This window comes from Zootoca vivipara, chromosome 7 (genome assembly GCF_965207765.1).
Source record: "Zootoca vivipara chromosome 7, rZooViv2.hap1.1, whole genome shotgun sequence".
NCBI classification, from domain to species: domain Eukaryota; kingdom Metazoa; phylum Chordata; class Lepidosauria; order Squamata; family Lacertidae; genus Zootoca; species Zootoca vivipara.
In genome coordinates, this window is record NC_142590.1 from 45,079,839 (window position 1) to 45,101,065 (window position 21,227).

The following is a 21,227-nucleotide window of genomic DNA, read 5'->3' on the forward strand; positions in this document are numbered from 1 at the left end:
TTACCACTTGATTTTAATTTATTCTGTTTCTAGTAACAAGTAAAATAGCTATGCCAGTGTATCTTAAAGAAATTATATGCAGTTCTTGATTTATGCAGAAAGCCAAAACAAACTTCTTGATCAAATATTTTGTTGCACTGGTTCATGAGCCGGTATGTTGGAATCTAGAGCAAAGCTTATCAACATACAGATGTTAAAATTGCTCTCCTTCAGGATCTTAGTTGCATTAGGGTGACAACCTAAACATGTTTGCTTGGAAAAAGCCCATAGATTTCTGTGGAGTCTAAATTCCAAGTAAATACGATGAAGGTGCAGAAACAAGAAAACTGAAGGTGCTTCATTGTTGATGGGATCAGTGAAGCAGAACTTCTGGGACAGCATCGCAGGCTAGATGGATGAGAGTGACTGTAATTGTATAGAAAATAAGAGATGAATTTTTTAATTTGCTTTCAGATTGCAATGATCTCCCCAGGCATGAATTCCTGTGAATATACCCTAAATACCTTGCGGTATGCTGATAGGTGAGTGATTTCTGGACTTACAAATCTCATCCTTAACACGGGGGTAAATTGTTGGTCATACAAGTGATCTTAGTCAGAATGTATTTGTGGAAGGAAAAGCTATTTTAGAATTGCAATTTTCAAATGGCCTCAGGCTTTCACGTTCATCTAACCAGCACCACCAGTGGAAGCCCTGCACATGAGCTTCAGCTTGTGCAATGGGGCATTCCCCCTGTCCTCCCCTCTGTGGCCCCCAATTAATTGGCTTGTGGGGGTTGGGAGAACCTCCAGAACAGGGTGGGGGACGGGACGGGGTATTGTTCTGGAATCCTTGCGCAGACAGAATGACTGGAAGAGGGCAGTGTTGAGTCCTACCATCAGGCTTCACCTGTGTTGTGTACAGGCCATTAAGTGCTTTACCAAGGCTGGATTCTATGTGAAGTCTTCCCTTCTGTTCTCAGAGTGAAGGAGCTCCCTCACAATGGAACAGCTGGAGAAGCACAGAACTGCATGGAAACCGAAAATGAAGAGGTGGATATCAGTGAAGAAGAATCAGCCCACCTTAATGAGGTTTGCATGTGCTGAACGGGAGGGCAATCTGTTTGGCGAGTAGAGCTTAGTGAGGCTGTGCTAATACTTTCTCTTGTCAAAACAGCAGCTTTCTGAAGATGAGCTGTCTCATCTGTCCAGTTTCCGTGAGGCTGTCACCCGGATAAGTGAGCTTGAGGAGAAGGCAATAGAAGAGCTTAAGGAAGTCAGGGAGGTATGTATTGGTGGGTAGTGCACCAAATCCTCTTGATGGTCTCTGGGTTCAAGTGGCTTTTACTGCTGAAGAACTGAAATTGCAACTCTGAAATGATGCTTATCCTAGATCAAGTAGCATGCAACAAGATTTCAGTGCAAATTTTAAGCCAGTCTTTCCAGTAACATGAGTTTGTTCTGTAAATGCAAGAGAAACTCCTAACTTTACTCACCTTTCGTACTCAGAAAATGAACGACTGCAACTGTCTCCTGGATATTGCAGAACAACCAGAATATGACCTGGAGGAATTTGTGTATCAAGCCCAGTGCTTCGTAAATGAAGGATCCAAAAATTTCCTCTGCCTGAAAGGTACCGGTGCTGTATTTCAGTAACACACTGCAGGAAGTAACATAGAAATTAAAATGCTTGGTGCTTTGGGGAGTTGGCTTTTCAACTTCCCTGTGACAGGATGTTCAGCTATGCTACGAAAACTGCCATTTGTTTGTTAAACACTACATAGAATATAGAAGCGATGCAGTTGCTATCCAAAATTGCTTGCCACATAAGATGATGGAGGCCGGGTAGAGATGTAAGGCTTTACCATGATTGTCCAGAAAGTACAGGCAACTCTCAATTTGCGTGGGGGTTCTGTTCCTGGCCCCCACGTGCATAGGTGGAGCATGCATAAGCCTACCCCCGTTAAGCCCTTTTCCAGGTCCGAAAGGACCCACGCGTCAGTTGACTGCATGCAAAGCGGTTACCACCTGTACTGCATAAATGATGTGGGGAGACTTAAAATGGTTTGAATAAAAAGACTTCTAGGCAAAAGGCATGAATAAAATAGTGGAAGGATAAAATAGAGATGGCCTTCTGCCAAACTGACTGCATGAGAGACGGGCATAGGAGTGAAAATTTCAGGCAGAGTTTAGGTTACTATCGCATTGTGCCTGCCTCCCTTACAAAAGATTAGCTAGAGTGTATTAATTGATTTTTTTAAAAAGAAAACATGTTAGTTTTAACTCTGATCTTAAAACCATCTCATGTTGACACAAGCTCTGCAAAACTTCAAAAATTCAAAGCTATGGTTAGTGCCTTAACAGGCATGCACAGTGATCAACAATAACGTGCAGTATAATAAATTATGCTTTCTTACAACTTGCTGTTTGCGCACCTCTATACTGTACTTCCTTTGCACTTTGAGAAGGAGCTTTGTGGCGCTAAAGTGTAGAGTTGGTAGGCAATACCGCGGTTTGACTACTGGACTGGTTAAACACATGGTGTGTGATTCCCAGGAATACATTGCCACAGGCTGGAAGAGAATCACCGCTGTCCTCTTAGTGCACATCCTTGGAGAGGAAGGGGGGGTCAGTATGGAGCTGTTTGTTTAATTCTGGAATTCTGTCCTTGTAAGACAAGTGTTCAGTGTGGGGTGTGGAATTTAAGAGGTTGCACTGTTACTGAGTGAGGCAGTTGCACTGGGGTGGGTTCATGCATTGCTGTGGAGTGTGTGGTCCTCCATGACGGTTTCTCAGTTTTCCAAATGTGCCCATGGGTCCCCCAAATGTTGATAACCCCTACACTGTACTGTGATGTTCCAGAACTAAAGGAATAGGCATTTTACAAAGCATTCACTAGGTGGCTCTCTTTGTAAACATTACAATCCTGAGGCAAAAAATTAGTTTCACTTTTGTTTTCAGTCATGCACAATGCTATTTTGCTAGAAGATATTTTTCATATACTTGAATGGGACAAGACAGCAGTGGCTGACAGCAAGTCCTGGAGAGACTGGCTGCACGATCTGAATTCCAAATAGGAACTCCATAAACTCCATAGTGCAGCTGATCCCTGCCCAAAACATGACTTGCTGCAAGCACCAACCAGCTGATTGACAATTAGAGCAAGGCCCTTGGGTATTGTCCTTTGCAGCCCAGCTTTTAAGTAGGGTGTCAGGTGATTGACATGTGGGTCTCACCCACTTGTCAAAATGGTCCTGGTAAGGTAACTCAGGCTCTTGCCTGCTGGATCCTGTTACTGCCACCAGAATGGTCAGAAAGAAATTAATGGAGTGTCTAGATGTGTGGTTCTTTTTATGTTTTCTGGATGCCCCCAAAAGGGGTCTCATGCTGACATCTATCTTCTCTGTCTCCTTCCTCTTCCATAGACACTCTGGAAGAACTAACCCTTGCCATGCAGATGGAAGAACAAGCCAGCAAGTATCTGAATAAGCGGCCACTTCAGTAGTTACCCACTTGTTAAATGAATTTCTTCCCTCTCTATTTGTCTGTCACTTCTTTGGTTTGCTGTTAACTGTATTTAAAATGCAAGCAGAAGGTTCATCCTATCTTGTTTGAGGGTTCCCTATTTTGGGGAGAGGGTGCTATCCTTTATGCAGGCAAAGGAAAGTACTCTGCCAGAATGTGATGTTTCTGGGACCATTGCTCCTCTTCACAACTGAAGGCTAAGAAGAAGAGTTGCTTTGGTGTCTCTTGGTAAGCTTGTACATTTTTCTAGTGTAAATAAAGTATTTCACTAAATACTTCTGAAATGTTAACATTGAATGCAATCCAGTGAATCTTGAACTGGTTTTGCTGTTGTTTGAGACTTTTTAAAAAATAAATAATCAGTAATTGAAGCAGTTTATAAATAAATATTTCTGAATACATCAAGTCCTGTATTGTGAGGGGTTTGAAGTGTGTTCTGCAGGTGTTCTGCTGTTTTGGAGGCCACTTGTATATGTTGGATTTGTATGCACATCTGGTTTGGAGAGCAACATGGAGGGGAATACTTACTCCATGTGTGCAATTTAACAACCCAGGCCCATATAGTACCGGATGTTTTAGTCCCTGGGAGGTCTGGGTATTGCCTCACGCAGACCTGGGAGTACACAGCTCCTGGCTGTTCCTGGTATAAATGTTGCAAATGAACAATGACCATAATCATGTCTATTTAAGTCAGTGTGTTGGACTGTGATAGGCTTCATTCATATAGAGGCAAGAATTCAGTTTATGACTTCTGACTAGTCAAACACTGGTATTGAAACCTGTCAGATACGTTTTGCCCTATCAATTTTACTGGCTTTATGCATTAATCATGTGCTTAAAAGAAAACGATCTCTGACGGGTATTATTTTGAAAAAAGTCTACAAAAAACTTTATTATTATTATTATTAGAATTTATATACTGCCCTATACCCGGAGGTCTCAGAGCGGTTCACAGAATAAAATCAATTATAGTGTCAGTCTGTTCTGAAATGGAAATTAATTTCTGCCTTTCTGAGTTTTTGCATTTTATCAGTAGAATGGCAAAAAGTCTGGACTGTTTGGGCCATTTCATTGTAACTGTGAAGTTTAAAATTTGCACCTATTTGGACTACTCAAGAGCCAGTAGTGTGTGGGTATGCTTCAGTATTCTTCCCCAAAATGTTAAAAGTGTGTGTTTTTATATATGTGCTTATAGTATGAGAAAAGTCTGATATATGCATGGATGTATCAGTGTAGCTTTTAAAGGATGGGAAGGATGCTGCTAATTTTGTCTGGCATTTCCCATTATAAAGTGAATTTAGGGTGTCATTATTGCATGTAAGTGTTAATGGATTCCTAAGATCTAAGCATACAAAGTAGCCAAGGAGATGCTAATGGCATAGCATGCTTTCTAAGAGAACAGAGCTAGGAGTTGGGAAATGGCTGGTATGAAGTTTCAACATTTTGTCTCCGTCTCTATGAAGTATAGGCCTGATCTGTAAGCATACATACTATCTATTGTGCTAAAGTACACTTCAGGAAAAAAGCAGCCAAATCCTACAAAATTAGCCGTATCTGAAATCAATGGGCTTAAGCATAGGATTGCTCCTTAATTTCTCTTAAAGAGCTGTTTTACTTCAAAAATCCCTTTCTATAACAGTAAAGCCATGAAGTATTCAAGAGTGTGTTTATATGCTGGATGCATAACTAGAGAAGCCATTGCTGCTTTCCCAGTAGCACTGCTAGAGAATGCAGTTTCTGCTTTTGGCTTGCAAATCATGTAAATGTTTTGCCTTTAATAATATTTCTCAAGAAAAGAACACTTGGGTCTTATAGTAGACTTCTGGATGCTCTACTACATTAGGGTTGAGTCTATTTGCACAAAAATAAGTTGGCATAGGGATTTAGAGTTTGCAGTGCAAGAGCAGAGCAGCCTGCTAGATAAGGCCAAGCATTCTGTTCTCAAAATGGCTAACCAGATGCCCGTGTATCTTCTGTATGTTCATTTTTTCAGTTTAACCTGCAAATTGGAGTGAAGTCTTGTGTCTGATATGTATGATGATGACAGAGACTTAAATTTAGTTATTCAGTACTGTTTTTATTTATTACATAGATAACCTATCTCCTCCTCAGAACTCAAAGTGGCTGTACAAGGGATTATTCCTTATTTTCATAAGTCTGTGACACAAGTTAGTCTATGCTTATGTTGTTGCGAAGAAAGCTGTTGCAGAACAATTGGCAATTTGATGTGTCTGGTGGTTGATAACCAAACTAAGGAGATTTGAGAGAAGGGATGGGGACAGAGACTCAAAAGTCACCTGTCATAAGGAACTTGGAGCTTTGCATCTTTTTTTTCATGGGGATGGGTGGTAGGGCCTGAAATAGAATGCATGAAAAAATAAAGGAAAATGAACAATGAGGACAATTGAGAGGTAGCTAACTAAGGCAGCAACTCGCTATCTTGAGACAGCTGTTCCTGTTCATCTTCTGCAGTTGAGTTTCTCTCTGAGGGAGGAAACAGAGTTCAAGAAATGCAACTCAGTTCATTACTTCAGTACCAAGTGTGGTAGCTTATTTTTTAAATACAGTGGTACCTTGGTTTCTGAACAGCTTAGTTGACGAACAAATCTGCTCCCGTATGCTGCAAAACTGGAAGTAAGTGTTCTGGTTTGCGAACTTTTTTGGGAGCCGAACCTCCGTTTCGGCTGTTGGCATTGTTTCCGGGGCCAGTGAGAAGCCGTGCCATGGTTTTCGAACATTTTGGAAGTTGAACGGAGTTCCAGATTGGATTGAGTTCAGGAACCAAGGTATCACTGTACTGTTATATAAACAAGATACAGTATTTACTTAAGGTACTGGTAAGCTGCCTTTTAGGCCAAGCATCCTCACATGGCAGTTTCCATAAAATAAAATGCAGTATGCACAAGCGAAGTTGTAAAGAGTATAAATGCATAATACAGGGGTGGCTAACGTTTTTGGCTTGAGAGCCACATTGAGGCTTTGCCAGCCCTCAAAGGGCTGTATGCCAACATGCACATCACTCTCGTAGACACAGTACTTTTTTTCTTGTCATCTAACTACCATTTCTCTCTACAGATTTCATATGCAATTTCTGTCCCCTCTGGAGCTGTTGAATTAACATAAGACCCTTCTTGTTTATACTGTTGTGAACTAATAACTTGTCCCAGATCATCTTTTTGTACTTATTCACAACCTGCATACACAATATGTCATCCCATCATTTCCCTTGCTTCCTTTTTTTTTAAAGCATTAAGGAGGTATCTACATATTCCAAAGTTATTTTGTCCACAACTGTGCCCAACACACCTGGAATATCCATTTTTGTCTGAGCCAAAATATATTCTGGAATATTGACTATATTGGTGGCCAGGATAACAGCCTGCACAGCATCCATATTCAGGTACAAGTTTGTAGCATCTTGCTGAGGGAAGAAAGGTAACATAGTCACATTATTGAAAAGCAGGAACTTTCCAAGGTTCAGGGATGGAAATAAATGGGGGGGGGCAATTCCTGATTGTCCATTGGCATCTCTTCCTTGAAACAAGGGCCACTCTAATGGAGTTGTCTCTACATGTCTCTTCACTCAGAGGCTAGGATGACAGTATCTGAACAATGAACTTCTTAGAATATTTTAATTACCGTAGCTGAAGGACTAATGGCAGTCTGGCTTTTGATTAAAATAGGATATTTGAAAAATTTAGAAGAAATTTAGACTGCTGTCTCCAGAAAGGCACACCTGATGACAATTTTATTATTTTGCCATGAGGGAATACGGTATCATTTTTATTCTTTGACATATGGGCAGCTTTAATTATATTGTTGCAGTTGCTCTATCTGGGCTTTACTGCTGCTGTACTAATGCCATGTGTTATAATGTTTAGAAAAATAGAAAATATTTATTGTAAATAGTTTTGAGACTTCATATAAAACATCATTCAATAATTGTAGGTGGTTGGTTATTATAACCATCATATACAGCTATGAAGAGAGAGTTTTATTAGAATTAGCTTTACTAGTAAATCCACACTTTAAAATATGCAGGCTTCCCAAATTATTTTCTTTCAAAATCTGCCAATCCAAGGTTCAGAACAACTTTTACAGAAATGGAAAAAATATGGTTGAATATGTTTACTTAGAAAGAGAAAAGCAAAAATTGCTAGGAAGATGAATCACAGTATGGAAAGAAGGCCAGAATATTGCATCAGATGGTGCTTTGGTTTAAAGAGGCATGTTAAGTATTTTACGCCTCTACTTGATTATTTTCCTCATTCTCAGACTTTTTGGTTAATCTGTCATAAGCAAATTGGAAAGCCTCATCACCTCAGTTGCATCCATCAATTACTCTGGCAGATGATGTTCTTGCCCTTATTCTGAAAAAAAGGTCTAGAGCTGTGCTTTCCCTCTACTGTGCCACTTTCTATGTTCCTCCTCTTCAAGATTGTTATTAATTTAAATACTGCTTAATGCTTTTTAAAATAGGTTTCTAAGTGGTTTAAGATAAGAGGATAAGAAAAACCTGGTAAGCAGAAAGCAGCTTTTACAATGGCAGAAGTAGTAAGGAGATACTACTACCCTTTCTGAACTCTGGCTCTCTTAAAGCATGCATTTGAATTTAACAGTTACTGAAGGTCTTGTCTAACATTGGCTATGCCACAGAAGATAGTGATTCTTACTATAGTTGCTGGCGGGAGGGAAGACTTCTAAACAATTCAGAAAAGTGGTTTTGGATTTCAGGTGTTTTGTCTTAAATCTCACTGTTGCTTTTGGCAAATAAAACAGCTCATATCTGAGTCCCTTAACCTTAGTACAGAGGATAGACAAGACATACCATAAAGAGCTCAAACAATTTTTCTCCCATGGCGCTCCGGGTATGATTCTCCACCACTATGAACATCCTTACAAAATGCTGCAAGAGAACACAATTTAATCCATAGGGAAAATAAGAATAATCCTTGGGTTGTATCCAGCTCTGCTTTTCTGTTTGTGCAGCAGACTTCTACTTGAGTTAACATAACGTCTCCCTTCTCTCCAGCCCATGATGCATCCTTAAACTCTCCAGACTCCAGAGCACTCATATGCAACCTTGGCTCTCCAGATGATCCCTAGCTAACAGGGTCAGTGATCAGGGCTCATGGGAGTTGTAGTTCCAAAACATCTGGAGAGCCAAGATTGCCTATGCCTGCTCCAGAGGGTTGGGTATACTATGGAGCAAATTTTGAATGCAGAGAGGTGAGGAAACAGCACTCCATTGCACAACTGAAACTTAGCTTGTACAGTCAAACCTTGGTTGTCGAACGTTTGGCTTCCGAAATGTCTGACAGTCGAGGTGCGGAAGCTGCATTGGATGTTCGGCTTCTGGAAAACGTTCGAAAACCAGAGCATTTACTTCTGGGTTTTTGGTGTTCAGGAGCCAAAAATTTCCAAAACGGAGGCATTTGGGACCTGAGGTTTGACTGTATAGTGTTGGATGCAGCCCTTTGTGTGCCATCTAAGCTACAGGAGTATGAGTTTGACCAAACTGCAGGAGGCAGTGCAAGACAGGAGTGCCTGGCGTGCTATGGTCCATGGAGTCACGAAGAGTCGGACACGACTAAATGACTAAACAACAACAAGCTACAGGAGTATAAAACACTGCAATCTAATATTTTCTATCCATGTTTCATTAGTATTTCTTGTTCTGGTCTTCATCACTCAGAATCTTTAGTGGGGGGCTGCTGTTATCCCTTTCCAAAGCTCTAGCCTCAACCATAATTTCCCAGCACAATGGAGACTTTAAAAGTTCTCTAGTGGTATTAATTTATTAATTACCCACCCTTCACCCTAAGATCCCAGGGCCAGTTACAGCATTAAAATACATTAAAAACAGTTTTAAAACACTTCTGTATAGTTGGCCTTAAATATACAGGCAGTTTCTGCTCCCATGCTTCCAACATCTACAAGCCATGCATGTTAAATTTTAACAAAGCCTTAATTACTCCTGTCATACTCTGATCTTTGTATTCTTTAGTGCAGGCATCCCCAAACTGCGGCCCTCCAGATGCTTTGGCCTACAACTCCCATGATCCCGAGCTAACAGGACCAGTGGTCAGGGATGATGCTTCATCCACTAACGTTTTATCTCATCCAATCCACCCATTCCACCTACCGAAACAACCCCTTTAGTTAGAGAGCTTTGAAAAAGTGACAATAGGTATCTACGCCCAGTTCCCTCCTTTTCAACAAAGTCACTTGCCTCTAGGGTAATGCTGGCCTGCCTCTGGCAGTTAGTGTGATCTTTGTTGCCCATGGCACACATGAGACCATGCACCACTCTCAAGAAGACCAGCTCCTCAGCCACTTTTCTGGAGTCTTGGGCCAGAATTCTGCAAAGTTGAGTGTTTGAAGAGTGGGATAAAAATGTTTTCAATAAACAGATGGGGGGGTGTTTAAGAGCAGAGGGCGCATCCTACTAATTTACAAGCTAGAGAGATCTAGGTTGTTCTGTGCCTTTTACCAGCTGGTTGGCAGTGAGACATCTTATAGTAAAAGGAGACATCCAATAGGTTGAGCTTTCCTAATTGCTGCACTGTTGGATTTCTGCAACAGTTGTTAAAGGCACACACTGCCAAGAAAATAAGCTGACTGGGTAAATCTATTGTACTGAATGAGTTGTTATGGTGCTTAGCATAGTAAGGTGGATGGTGACATGAATATGGCTCAGCAGCAAACACTTTTGTCTAGTGCTGAAGATGACAACCCTAAAAGGATTAGAGAGGATCTGTATATTCAGATGATATTTTATGTATGCCTCCATTGATAACCTGCAAGGGGTTCTCTATCTACTCTAGCTCATGTTATAAACCAGGCATAGGCAAACTCGGCCCTCCAGATGTTTTGAGACTACAACTCCTATGATCCCTAGCTGAAAGGACCAGTGGTCAGGGATGATGGGACTTGTAGTTCCAAAACATCTGGAGGGCCGAGTTTGCCTATGCCTGTTATAAACTCTGAAAGATAAGAGAATAGTGGTTGGATTATATAGGTATTCTAGTTCTGAATGTGTTTTTGAGGGACTGGATGTGATGCTGGCTGTCTAATATTGCATCAAGAAGCAGAAGGCATGGATTCAACTCCTATGCTTGAAAGTCATTTTGTAGTAGTGTTTGGATGGGGGGCGGGGTTCAAATATATATGCTTGGTTACTGGCTGGCCTTGGGCAATGCAAGTCCCTCTTAGCCAGTGTGCTATGTTAAGAGACTAAAATTGCAACTTTGAGGTTCTTGGAACAAAATGCAGCAAGTAGATATCATAGTATGATTAAAACATCTAGTTAACACCATCCATTAAAAATATATAAAAACACTGCCCAACCTCTAGTGCCCTACTGCCTCCATCTGAGTAGCAGGTGAAGTGGGTGTATATAGTTTGCCAATCTGGACTGTGGACTGGTGGCTGTTTCACACAGTAAGTGAGGTGTTTTCTAGTTTGCATCTGTGGCCTACCCAAAACTGGGCTAAGAGTGCTTCACAGTTTGCCTCTGTGTTGGCAACTGGTTCCAGTAACCCATCATAATCTCTTACCCAATGGCTTTGGCAGCGGCAGCTTGCTGAATATATGCTGGCAAGGACTCCATCAGGTGTAACGTACCTGCTTCTGTATGTAGGAAACAATGTAGGAGTCAGGTACTGTGTCTCATAGCTGCCCCAAAGCTTTGCTTTTGACCTAAAACACTGTCCAGAAAGAATGGAATTGCACAGAAAAAACATTCAGTACCTATCCAGCAGCACAGTTTGACTCAGGCTAGCACCAGCTAATTGCTGTTTCACACGTCATGCAGAAATTTAATTCCTTGATGGTAAGCAGGGAATGTTGGTTTGGGTCTGCTTTGAAAGATGTCAGTGTTTTCCTCCAGCCCTCCCTGCTCCAGTTTCTCAGACCCGTGATTGAGATGAATTTCTGTTCTATCACAATGGGTTCTCATTCCATACACCTACAGTCCCGCTTTGAGCAAACTTGGAACTTGATAGAGGTTTTCAGGTATGAAAAGAGGAAAGAGGTCAGGCCCCATGATAAAAGAAAAGGAACAGAATATGGATTTAAGTTGTTAAAATATATGCCTTCCCTTCTCAACACACGAAGAATATTAATGCTACACTAAGTGTGTGCGCACATTACTGCCTTAGAGAGCAGTGAAGTTTTTTCAGTGCATTTCATAGCTCTTGCACCCCAACTTGTTTACATCAGCACAGCTTCAATTTGTTCTGTTTCTATACACATCAGAGAATGTTGACAGGCAGGAATGTCTTTACCCTATGCAGAGATGTTCATACATGGGTGGAGACAAATTGGGAACAGCTTAATAACTCCAATTGGTGTGAAGCTGGTTTGAGAAACAATGCACCAAACATAGTATGAAGTACAGTAAACATACACATTTTGGCTAACATCTTGTTAACACAAAAACTGGAAATGCAGTGAGTGCATAGTAAATGAGAATGTGAACACAGCCTTAGACTAATATTCTAGAGATAGGGAAGGAGATGTAGAAGTGGGGAACATCTTCATAAGTGGGTCCAAATGACAGCATTTGTGGATCTCACCTTCCAGAATTCTGGCTTGCATTTTGGCAGTCTCCTGTCTTGATGGCTTTAGCAATGCAACCAATCCTTTTAGCAAAGCTGGCCGCACATCATATGCCATGAGGTCCTTGATCAGTTGAATCGCTAGAAGAAGGAAGATACTAAAGTGGTTGCTATGTCACAGAGTAATAGTAGTAAGGTAGCTCCTGTTGCACAGAGCAAGCCTCAGTTTTTCTTGGGGAATAATTTGCCTACACAAAGCCTAAAAGGTGGTTCAACTACGTCCAGTCTTTATTAAGCATTTGTTCCAGTGTGATTAGTTACTGAGAATCCTAGGCAGGGAGAACACTGTTGAGCACAGGCCCTTCTTTTGGGCTTTCCATAGGCAGCTAGCAGCCACTATGAGAATGGGATACTGGACTAGATGGGCCACTGGTCTTATCCAGCAGGTGGTCCTCATGTTTATACGGCAGTTAATAGGACAAATAACACTCTGTTTTTTAAAGTGGGTTGGTTAATGCACTAGGCAATATAGCATGTTAACTGCAATTCTAAAGTTCCTAAAGACTTCAATCCCTCCGTAAAGGCACCGTCTGTTGGTTCTTTCATAAAATGTGTAGACTAGTAAAAAATAAATTGGTAGCACTAACCACACAGCTTAACTGTATGGGATAAAGGCCAGTGAGTCACCTGCTTTGAAGACATGTTGTTTGTGCTACTTGGGAATGTGTAAGTTACCTGTTTTGAAGCAAATATAGCATTTTAAAAAGAAAACATATTGCTCAATATTATTAGAAAATGTCTTTCAATGCATTGTGGTAGCTACCATGCAAATTAGAACACACACTGGATTGAACACACCAGCCTTGTGCTGTACCTTACATAAAATTTGCTTTTTCATTAATGCCTTAGTTACTAGGGTTCTTCCCTTCCTATAGACATTTGGCTCACTGGTGCATTGTTTTAAAACTGATTTTAAATTTCAGTACAGTGGTACCTCGGGTTACAGACGCTTCAGGTTACAGACTCCACTAACCAAGAAATAGTACCTCGGGTTAAGAACTTTGCTTCAGGATGAGAACAGAAATCGTGCGGCGGTGATGCGGTGGGCCCCATTAGCTAAAGTGGTACCTAAGGTTAAGAACAGTTTCAGGTTAAGAACGGATCTCCAGAACGAATTAAGTTCTTAACCCGAGGTACCACTGTTTGTGGTAGTCACCTGGACTCAACAATTTGAGGGTTGGCTTCAAAAGTGGAGGTGAGTGCATAGAGCAGGCTTCCTCAACCTCTGCCCTCCAGATGTTTTTGGCCTACAACTCCCATGATCCCTAGCTAGCAGGACCAGCAGTCAGGGATGATGGGAATTGTAGTCCCAAAACATATGGTGGGCCGAGGTTGAGGAAGCCTAGCATAGAGTCATCTTACCCTCATGTTGCACCTCCAGATGCAGAGAACGGAGCACACTAAGCACTGAGTCCACAATACTTGGATGGGCATCTCCGACAATTGTCTGCCAAAGTAAAGGAGCAAGAGAAGAAAATGTGAGACCCCATCTTAGTATGGTCTAATACAGAACAAGCATGAAAAATATAGGTCACAATCAAGAGATCACAAGGAAGAGCTGGGCTACCCAAATCTTCAGCATGGGCAAGCAGACAAAAGATTATATTTTGACCTTGTGATGCAAATTCCTTTTAGGAGCATGTCAGATGATGATTTAGCATATACATGAAACACACTGAGGGGAGACAACTCATTTTGTAAGAATGTAAAAGGAAGATTGCTGTAACTGATTGAAGTTCCCTGTTGCAAATTAAAGCTGTGCTGATATAAACAACTTGGGGTGCAAGAGCTGTAAAATCAACAAAAAACCAACAACTGTTTTCTAATGCAGTAACTCTCACACAGGTGTTATAAGTGAGATCAGACAACATGCTGCAATGAACCATAAAGATGCTAGGGCAGTATTTAGGGAGACCGCTTTTTTCATGAATTTGTTATCAATCAGTTTTACAAGTGCATTAACTAGAAATAATCATTAGCTAGAATAGTTAAGGGAGGTGCCTGTAAGTTCTAAGGGTCCCTAAACTTCTAGATCTAGCTGTAATTGGGATGGTGTGTTCTACAGCTGACAGTTCTTAGGTCAAAAAGACATATTTTCAGGGGTACTATTTCAGATTTAAGCCATGGGGGCAGAATGAGATTTAAGTAATTTTTTAAAAAAAGAAACTACCTTGAAACCTATTTAAATACAATTACAAACATTGTATTTTAAGGCAATGTATTTGGGTTACTTATATCTCCATTACTTATAGCTCAATTATCAAACTCAGGTCAGATCTGTTAGCCTTTCTTGCCTAATATAGTTTGTTCCTTTGGCAGGGTACTTGGCACTTACCAGTAGTTTCATTTAACTGTTAATAGCAATATATATGTGCAGTTTGTAAATCCTGCACTGGCTAGAAACACAGATGCCCCTGAGGAAAAAATGCATGTTGTCTGTAACAGATGATGGGAAGAAGTTCCACATAGTGGATGAAACAAAGATTGCAACCCCATGCCTTTGTTCCCCCACTCCATCTTGTTTTTGCTCACCTGTATTGTCCTCAATGTTTGTAGGGACAGTTGCTGGGCTTTGGGAGAGGTGCACTTTAGAAGAGCAATCAGCCCTTTGTACACTTGATTCTGGTATTTGGGGTTGCCATGGCCTAAAGCATCCAGAAGAATCTGTACTTGCTCTTGAGTCTCTTCTGACTTGCAGGTGGCCAAAAACTCAGCAATTGATCGTACACCTATAAAGGAAAAAAAGCTTTCTGAACATGCAGGCTAGAAAGTGTCAGCTAAGCAGTCCCATGTTTTAACTTGTATTTAAATAATATGGAAGTATTTTGTAAGTAACAAAGGACACCCTTATTATACATTGATAAATATGCAGAGTACCATTGGCAGGCAATCAGTCTTAATAGTGAACATGATGGTACCCAATTGCTATTTGCAATTCTTAAAATGTGTTTTATGTAAAGACACACTTAACATCAAATTTATTTAATCACTAAATGGGTTTCTCATATGGTATCATGTATGGAAATTTTTGGATCAATGTACAGGGCTATCTTCAAGTAAATCCTGTTTTCCATATGCTTTCAGAGTCTACAACTGAAAACAAAGTGGAGTGAAGCAATTGCACCTCACACTAGCTAAAATATGCAATGGTTTTCAGGCTTTGAGTTTTCAAGTATTTGCCCATTTATGTAAAAATTCAGTAGACTTTAGGGCAAATGAATAGATAAATAATAGTCTCCTTATTCAGTTGATTTAATCAATGTTTCAATCAGTTCTTGTTTTTGAAATTGTGCTGGTCTAAGGTTGCAATTGTTAAACATGCACTTTGCATTCTTGGGAGTAACTCTCTCTCTCTCTCTCTCTCTCTCTCTCTCTCTCTCTCTCTCTCTCTCACACACACACACACACACACACACAGAGAGAGAGAGAGAGAGAGAGAGAGAGAGAGAGAGCACTTAACTCTTATATATGGCTTGCAGCAAGTAGGAAGTGGGAGCTTAGGGGACAGGACTATTAAGGTTTAGGGGGAAAGCCACTGTAAGCTGATTTGAGCCAGTGGGATAATGCAGAATATAAATCCAATCCAATCAATATAGTTCAAGCTCATACAACTAGTTATGGGCAGCAATGACTGGCTCTGAATTTGGATGCAGCTTCAGATTTGCATGAAAAGCCATATTCAACCAGTTAAATGAGATTCATTGAGCACTCCTATGTGAATACACATCCAGATGCAAAATCTGCATCCCCATTTACAGTGTACTTTTCACATACAGCTTTCCCTTGCTGGACTGGGATGGACATATATCACACTCATCCATTTCAGTGGAGCAATGCAGTAAACAAGCATCCACTGTCACTTTATGGTAGATATTTTTTTAAAAAAATCCCTCCCAGCTGAATTTATTTGCGTTTAACTCCCTATACACTAATTTTTAATACTGTAGTTAAAATGCTTCATCCTACTCTACCCAAGGAAGGAAACTTTACAGAGTTATTAATATGCTGGTGTTTCAGAGATCTATTCGCCTTCTACAGGCTGAAATATCTTGGCTGCTATATACTGCAATGAAAGGAAAACACTACGAAGTAAGATCCTTGTGAGGATCAAATGTTTCCATGCCCTTTTATTGATGAACCTGTGACAGGTGAGATACTGAACAAGAAAGCAACTTTTTCTATCGGCGGTATTCACTAGCGTGGAAAGAATAAGCTGAGCTCTGCGGGGAAAACCCTGAGGTCAGAAAACCACTTCACTTAAATATCTGGCAGACAAATATCTCATTTGTCACAATCTGCCTACCATAGCTTTCACAAATAATTTCTTTGAACTTCCTGCCAGATTTTGCTACTAACTGAAGAAGCTTTATGGACTCCCTTTTGTCCTCCTCTTTCAGTTGGTTGAGCCCAAGTATTTCCAGCAATGTGAGGATACCACCAATTTCCAGGAATTCAATAATGTACCGCTGGCTGAAAAAATGTGGAGAAGAAAGCAACAGATCTAAAGTCTATTTGCAACAAGATTGCATGATTTCCGTTATTATTTAACTCTTATTAACAGTTAAGTTTCTTTTCATAGGCAAGGTAATTGGCAGCTCCACTGCTTCTCTTCCTAAACACCACTTTGGTAACCCTTTTACTAAAGCAGCAGAGCTGCCAAGGGAAAGACTTTGCACTTCAGTCATTCACTAAATTGTGTTCCATTCTTTACAGGAATGCAAGCTGATGAACTAAAACAATTCCAGTTTTCTTACATGGGAAGAAAACTTTGACCACATTGTCCATATACAGAACTGGGCATAGGTATTCCCAAATCCAACACTTACAACCTGGTATCTCAGCCAAGGAGACTAGGAATGGTTCATCTAAGAACATTCCCTATGGTTGTTGCTGGAGTAGTTTTTATTCCTGCAGCCATGCCACTGTGCAAGTTGCATGATTTCATGTTTGATAAAATGGTTCTTCAGGCAACAGACAAGAAGCACCAAGCCTCAGAAAGCAGAGCTTTTTATATTTGCCAATCTCTTTGATAATACGATTTTCCCACACATCACGTTCTCTTTCACATCAACCTAATGTGCTAAAAACCTCGGTATCCTATCCAAATATGGAAATGGGATATTTTTTACTCACCCACTTGCTGCTGATAGGAAGATGCCAATGGACTTCAATTGTTGCTCTAGGCACGTTCCATACATGTAACTATTGTGAGTTTGTGAAGGCTTTAAATTAAACACATTCTGGCACACTAAACCTCAGCTTAATCTGATTTTCTCCCTACCCACCTAAGCCCTTTTGCAGGAGTTCATATTTTATTTAGAGGAATAACATGTCTGAAGTAGGACTTGCAAGGTCTGTCTGTGAACTTAAGACGTTGGGCAATATTGCAGGAAAAGTCACTCCAGGATTATTAGATTCTGCTACCATAACTGGAGCACAATTACCCTAAATATAGCAAAAGTTGGTGCCATTTATACTAATAACTGGTATAAAAATAAATATAATTTATCAAACCAATATGTAGCCAAGTATGGTAATTTTAATGGAGAAATTATTGCTTTCTTTTTTGGCTCCTCTTGCTACACTTTAACAAGAGATCTCCAAGGAAGAGGATACGTCAACCTGAGCCAAGCAGTTAGACGGGCGAGAAACAAACTGGCTCCTTGAGAAAATTCTATTTCCAGTTCTGGACCTGTCTTGCCTTGGTTGCTTAGTATAAAATTTTCCAGAATGTGGCTTCGAGCAATTTTGCCTGCACTGTCCCATTCCTGTAGAAAACTTATTAATCTGCTGATGGCTGCCTGCTCCGTTATGGAAGTCATGACTGGTTGTGTCCTTCTGTTGAGAAGAGAAGAGAACCTATGGATTTGTGAGATCAGAAAATACACCAGCCCCATCTACTTTGACCAGGCATAGGCAAACTCGGCCCTCCAGATGTTTAGGGAGTACAACTCCCATCATCCCTAGCTAACAGGATCAGTGGTCAGGGATGATGGGAGTTGTAGTCTCAAAACATTATGGAGGGTTGAGTTTGCCTATGCCTGACTTTGACACTCTGGCACACCTTGCATCTCACATTAAAATAGTAATTTAAAGCAAGTCACCATGCTTGTTTTAAATTTAAACCATACAGTAGTTTGAACCATATTAAAGCCTGCTGAATAGTATTCAAGTTACTTATCTGTTATAGAGATCAGAGGTAAAAATTTAAAATATTCACGTAACCAAGGACAAGATGATGAATGAATCTCCAAATGTTCCCAACAAGTCTTCAACAAAGAAAAAGGTAATGACTTGCAGTTTTGATAAAATGCGGACAGGAAGATTAACTTTAGTTAGCTAGCCAGAAACAACACCAAGTTACCTGGAAAAGCAGAAGTAGAATTAATTATATTAAAGTACTGCATTATTAGCAAAGTTACTAATTAATTACCACTAAAATATTATCTATTATTATTTATTTAGAGTATTTGTACCCTCTCTTCAGCCACAGAGGCTCCCAGAATGGCTTACCATCAGAAGACAGTCCCTGCCTACAGGCTTACATATGGGAGATTAACATATGAAACAGTTCAAATTTATGTTTCAAGGAATCTCTTATAAGTTTAGGGGTGGTTTTCTGAGCTTAGTAAGAACTTTGCAGAGGTGCTTTATTGCTCTGACTATGGGAAAGAGTAAAATCTATGTTATCATTAGGAGTTCAGCCTCAGCTGAAAAATTCTCCTCCATCCATTTCTCCAGGAACTCATGGGGAAAAAATATTCCAGTGTGGATGGTTTTCAAAATTGTTAACTGTGTATCCTTGTTTTCTAAGTCAAACTAAGCACCATATCTGCTGTTCACTGGCTTTCCCAATCTGACTAGCCAAGAATATGAATTATTCCTAGTTAGATCCAGTCATGAAATCTTGATATCTTTCTGAACAGCACTGATTTCAAAGATACATTCAATCTTACCACCTCAGTTAAGGAGAGTCCTTTGACCAAAGCCTCTTCATAGAGAAGAGGCTGCCATCTTTTTCTTCAGCCTGGTCTCCAGGAGAGATACTTTTTTTGTCAAGGTACTAACAATTCTTTCAGTAATGTAGGCTTAACAAGCAGTGTCATTCTGTAGTTACCAATTTTGGCATTTGGTGAAGTGGCTAATTAAAATGGATTCTGTAGGTAGGTCAGAAAGGCAAAAACTCAACACAGACACCTTGGAAGTTATGTCAGCACTGCCCCACTGATCTTATCTATCCTATAGAAAGCACATGAAACTCAATTTTGATTCACATACAAAAATTTGAGGGGGTAACACTTACAGAACTGCTATGATAAAGGCAACATTAACTATAAAGAAGAGCTTACCTATCTCATTTTTTTTCTTTACAGCCCCTTCAAAAATGTATAAAGAAGCAGTGCTGAGACATGCATAAGAATCCATCAGGGAATTAACAACCTGTGGTTTGCAGGAGCTTTTGTCCTTGGCAGAGTATTTTCAGCACAGGAGAGAAGGTTCTAAATAAATCAATTTTCCTCAAATAGTTGTGATTGAAAGTGTTATTAGCCATAACAAATGTTAGCACTGACAAGGGAACAGCTGTAGCAGCCTTTCAGAGGAAGAGGTGAAACATGAGTCTCATTCACTTGATTTACAGAATATTTGTGAAATCTTACTCGTGAGCCTTGTAGCTGATATTTGCGTTTTGGCAGAAGTTGTTTTTCATCTTGGGACATTCACTATAAATTATAGCTCCATATTGTGCACCTGTGTCCTCTACACTGATCTAGTTAAAAGAACTTTCCAACTGAAACAATTGCTAGTTTGATTCTAAATTAACATCTCCATATTTTTATGGGGGCATATATTCCCTCTTTTTTCTAGGAAGCAATGAGTCCTTTGACTGCTAAAGATAAATCTTCATCTACTTGGCTGCAGCACTTGATACACAGAAGTCAGTCACAGGGGAGAAGGCTGCATGACCACATCATGTTCTTATTTGAAGATTCAATGGCACCACCTACTGTGAATATGTTTACCTTTATTCACAGTTGACACAAAGAGATTCAGGCTTCCAACAAAGGAAAATGCATTTTTAAAGGCACAGCCACAGAGAAACTCTCAAAAGGTATTACCGTATATGTTCCATATCTATTTTCTGCAATCCAGACATATGGGGACTTCAGCCCACAATTGCCTTCTGGATTGAGTTAGAAATGATTCATACTGGCACAAGTTTGCCATCTGCACAGATAGGTTCTGGATGTCAGTGAGGTGAAAACATACCTGTTCAAGGGCTGAACTCAGAACATGAGAAATCTGCCATGTGTACATATTGTTAAATCACAAAAGCACTTAATTCTCTAGAACAGGGGTTCCCAACAAAATTTTCTCGAGGACCCCTCATCGAGCCGCTATTGTGACAAGGACCCCCATTAATTCCTAATCCTAAAATTAAAAAGTGAGAGTCAAATTAAGAGTCTTAAGGGAGGGGAATGGAGAAGACAGGGTACCTGCGCTGTAGCGCACAAATGAAGCCGACGCGCGCAAAGCATCTTGGGGAGGTGAGTGTTAGTAGAATGCGCGCGCTGCCTCTTTGCAAAACAGTAGTGTTTGTAAAGCGCCACCTAACAGCATACAGCAGAACTACTGCCTCATCTAATTCTAGTTTTGCGCTAGACTCTGCTCATGCAGGAAGAGGCCAAAACAAAAAATCTGTTATCATACGAAATATATTTAATATATTTTTTATTCTAATAGCATCTTGCGGACCCCTCCGGCATAGCTCGCGGACCCCTGAGGGTCCCCGGACCACCTGTTGGGAACCACTGCTCTAGAAAGTGTTTTCAAGAGCTCTCTCTCTCACCAGTCTTTTTATTTGTAGACATTTGAATTAGTGTACAGTACAAGGATATCTTGAACCACAAATAGAAACTGCCTATTTATCCAATATGCCAATTTGGTATACATTTGAGTGCTGCCAAAACAGCTGCTATGGAGGATTTAAAAAAAGGAAGAGGGGAGACATCTGAGGTAGCCTCTCTTTCCATTTCTCCCATATGAAGTCAGGGATATATTGCTGCCAGGTTTTAAGTCTATCTTTAGAAAGAAAAACCTACCA

At 40.3% G+C, this 21,227-nt stretch overlaps 2 protein-coding genes across 28 annotated transcripts in view; one reads left to right on the forward strand and one right to left on the reverse strand.

Moving 5' to 3' along the window:
* Window positions 1-3,908, forward strand: part of KIF2C (kinesin family member 2C) — a 32,741-nt gene extending 28,833 nt beyond the window's left edge. For 9 of the 10 annotated variants that reach the window (XM_088673288.1, XM_088673292.1, XM_088673286.1 and 6 more), the window contains 5 exons: window positions 454-521; window positions 962-1,070; window positions 1,156-1,263; window positions 1,488-1,611; window positions 3,404-3,908. In XM_088673288.1, the coding sequence (XP_088529414.1) occupies window positions 454-521; window positions 962-1,070; window positions 1,156-1,263; window positions 1,488-1,611; window positions 3,404-3,483 (489 nt within the window). In that variant the 3' untranslated portion in view covers window positions 3,484-3,908. The remainder of the gene's footprint in view (window positions 1-453; window positions 522-961; window positions 1,071-1,155; window positions 1,264-1,487; window positions 1,612-3,403) is intronic. The other variant, XM_035123297.3, reaches the window with a different exon arrangement.
* Window positions 1-21,227, reverse strand: part of ARMH1 (armadillo like helical domain containing 1) — a 23,398-nt gene continuing 2,171 nt past the window's right edge. For 11 of the 18 annotated variants that reach the window (XM_088673298.1, XM_088673303.1, XM_088673302.1 and 8 more), the window contains 11 exons: window positions 17,741-17,962; window positions 17,258-17,326; window positions 16,428-16,594; window positions 14,657-14,853; window positions 13,487-13,571; window positions 12,083-12,205; window positions 11,063-11,135; window positions 9,736-9,865; window positions 8,332-8,409; window positions 6,810-6,924; window positions 5,560-5,987 (listed from right to left, as the gene is read on the reverse strand). In XM_088673298.1, coding sequence (XP_088529424.1) covers window positions 5,923-5,987; window positions 6,810-6,924; window positions 8,332-8,409; window positions 9,736-9,865; window positions 11,063-11,135; window positions 12,083-12,205; window positions 13,487-13,571; window positions 14,657-14,853; window positions 16,428-16,594; window positions 17,258-17,326; window positions 17,741-17,946 — 1,308 coding nt within the window. In that variant the 5' untranslated portion in view covers window positions 17,947-17,962 and the 3' untranslated portion in view covers window positions 5,560-5,922. Of the gene's footprint in view, window positions 406-1,474; window positions 1,639-5,559; window positions 5,988-6,175; window positions 6,301-6,809; window positions 6,925-8,331; window positions 8,410-9,735; window positions 9,866-11,062; window positions 11,136-12,082; window positions 12,206-13,486; window positions 13,572-14,656; window positions 14,854-16,427; window positions 16,595-17,257; window positions 17,327-17,740; window positions 18,489-21,227 lie in introns of those variants that run through there. The other 7 variants (XM_088673310.1, XM_088673311.1, XR_015950825.1 and 4 more) reach the window with 6 other exon arrangements.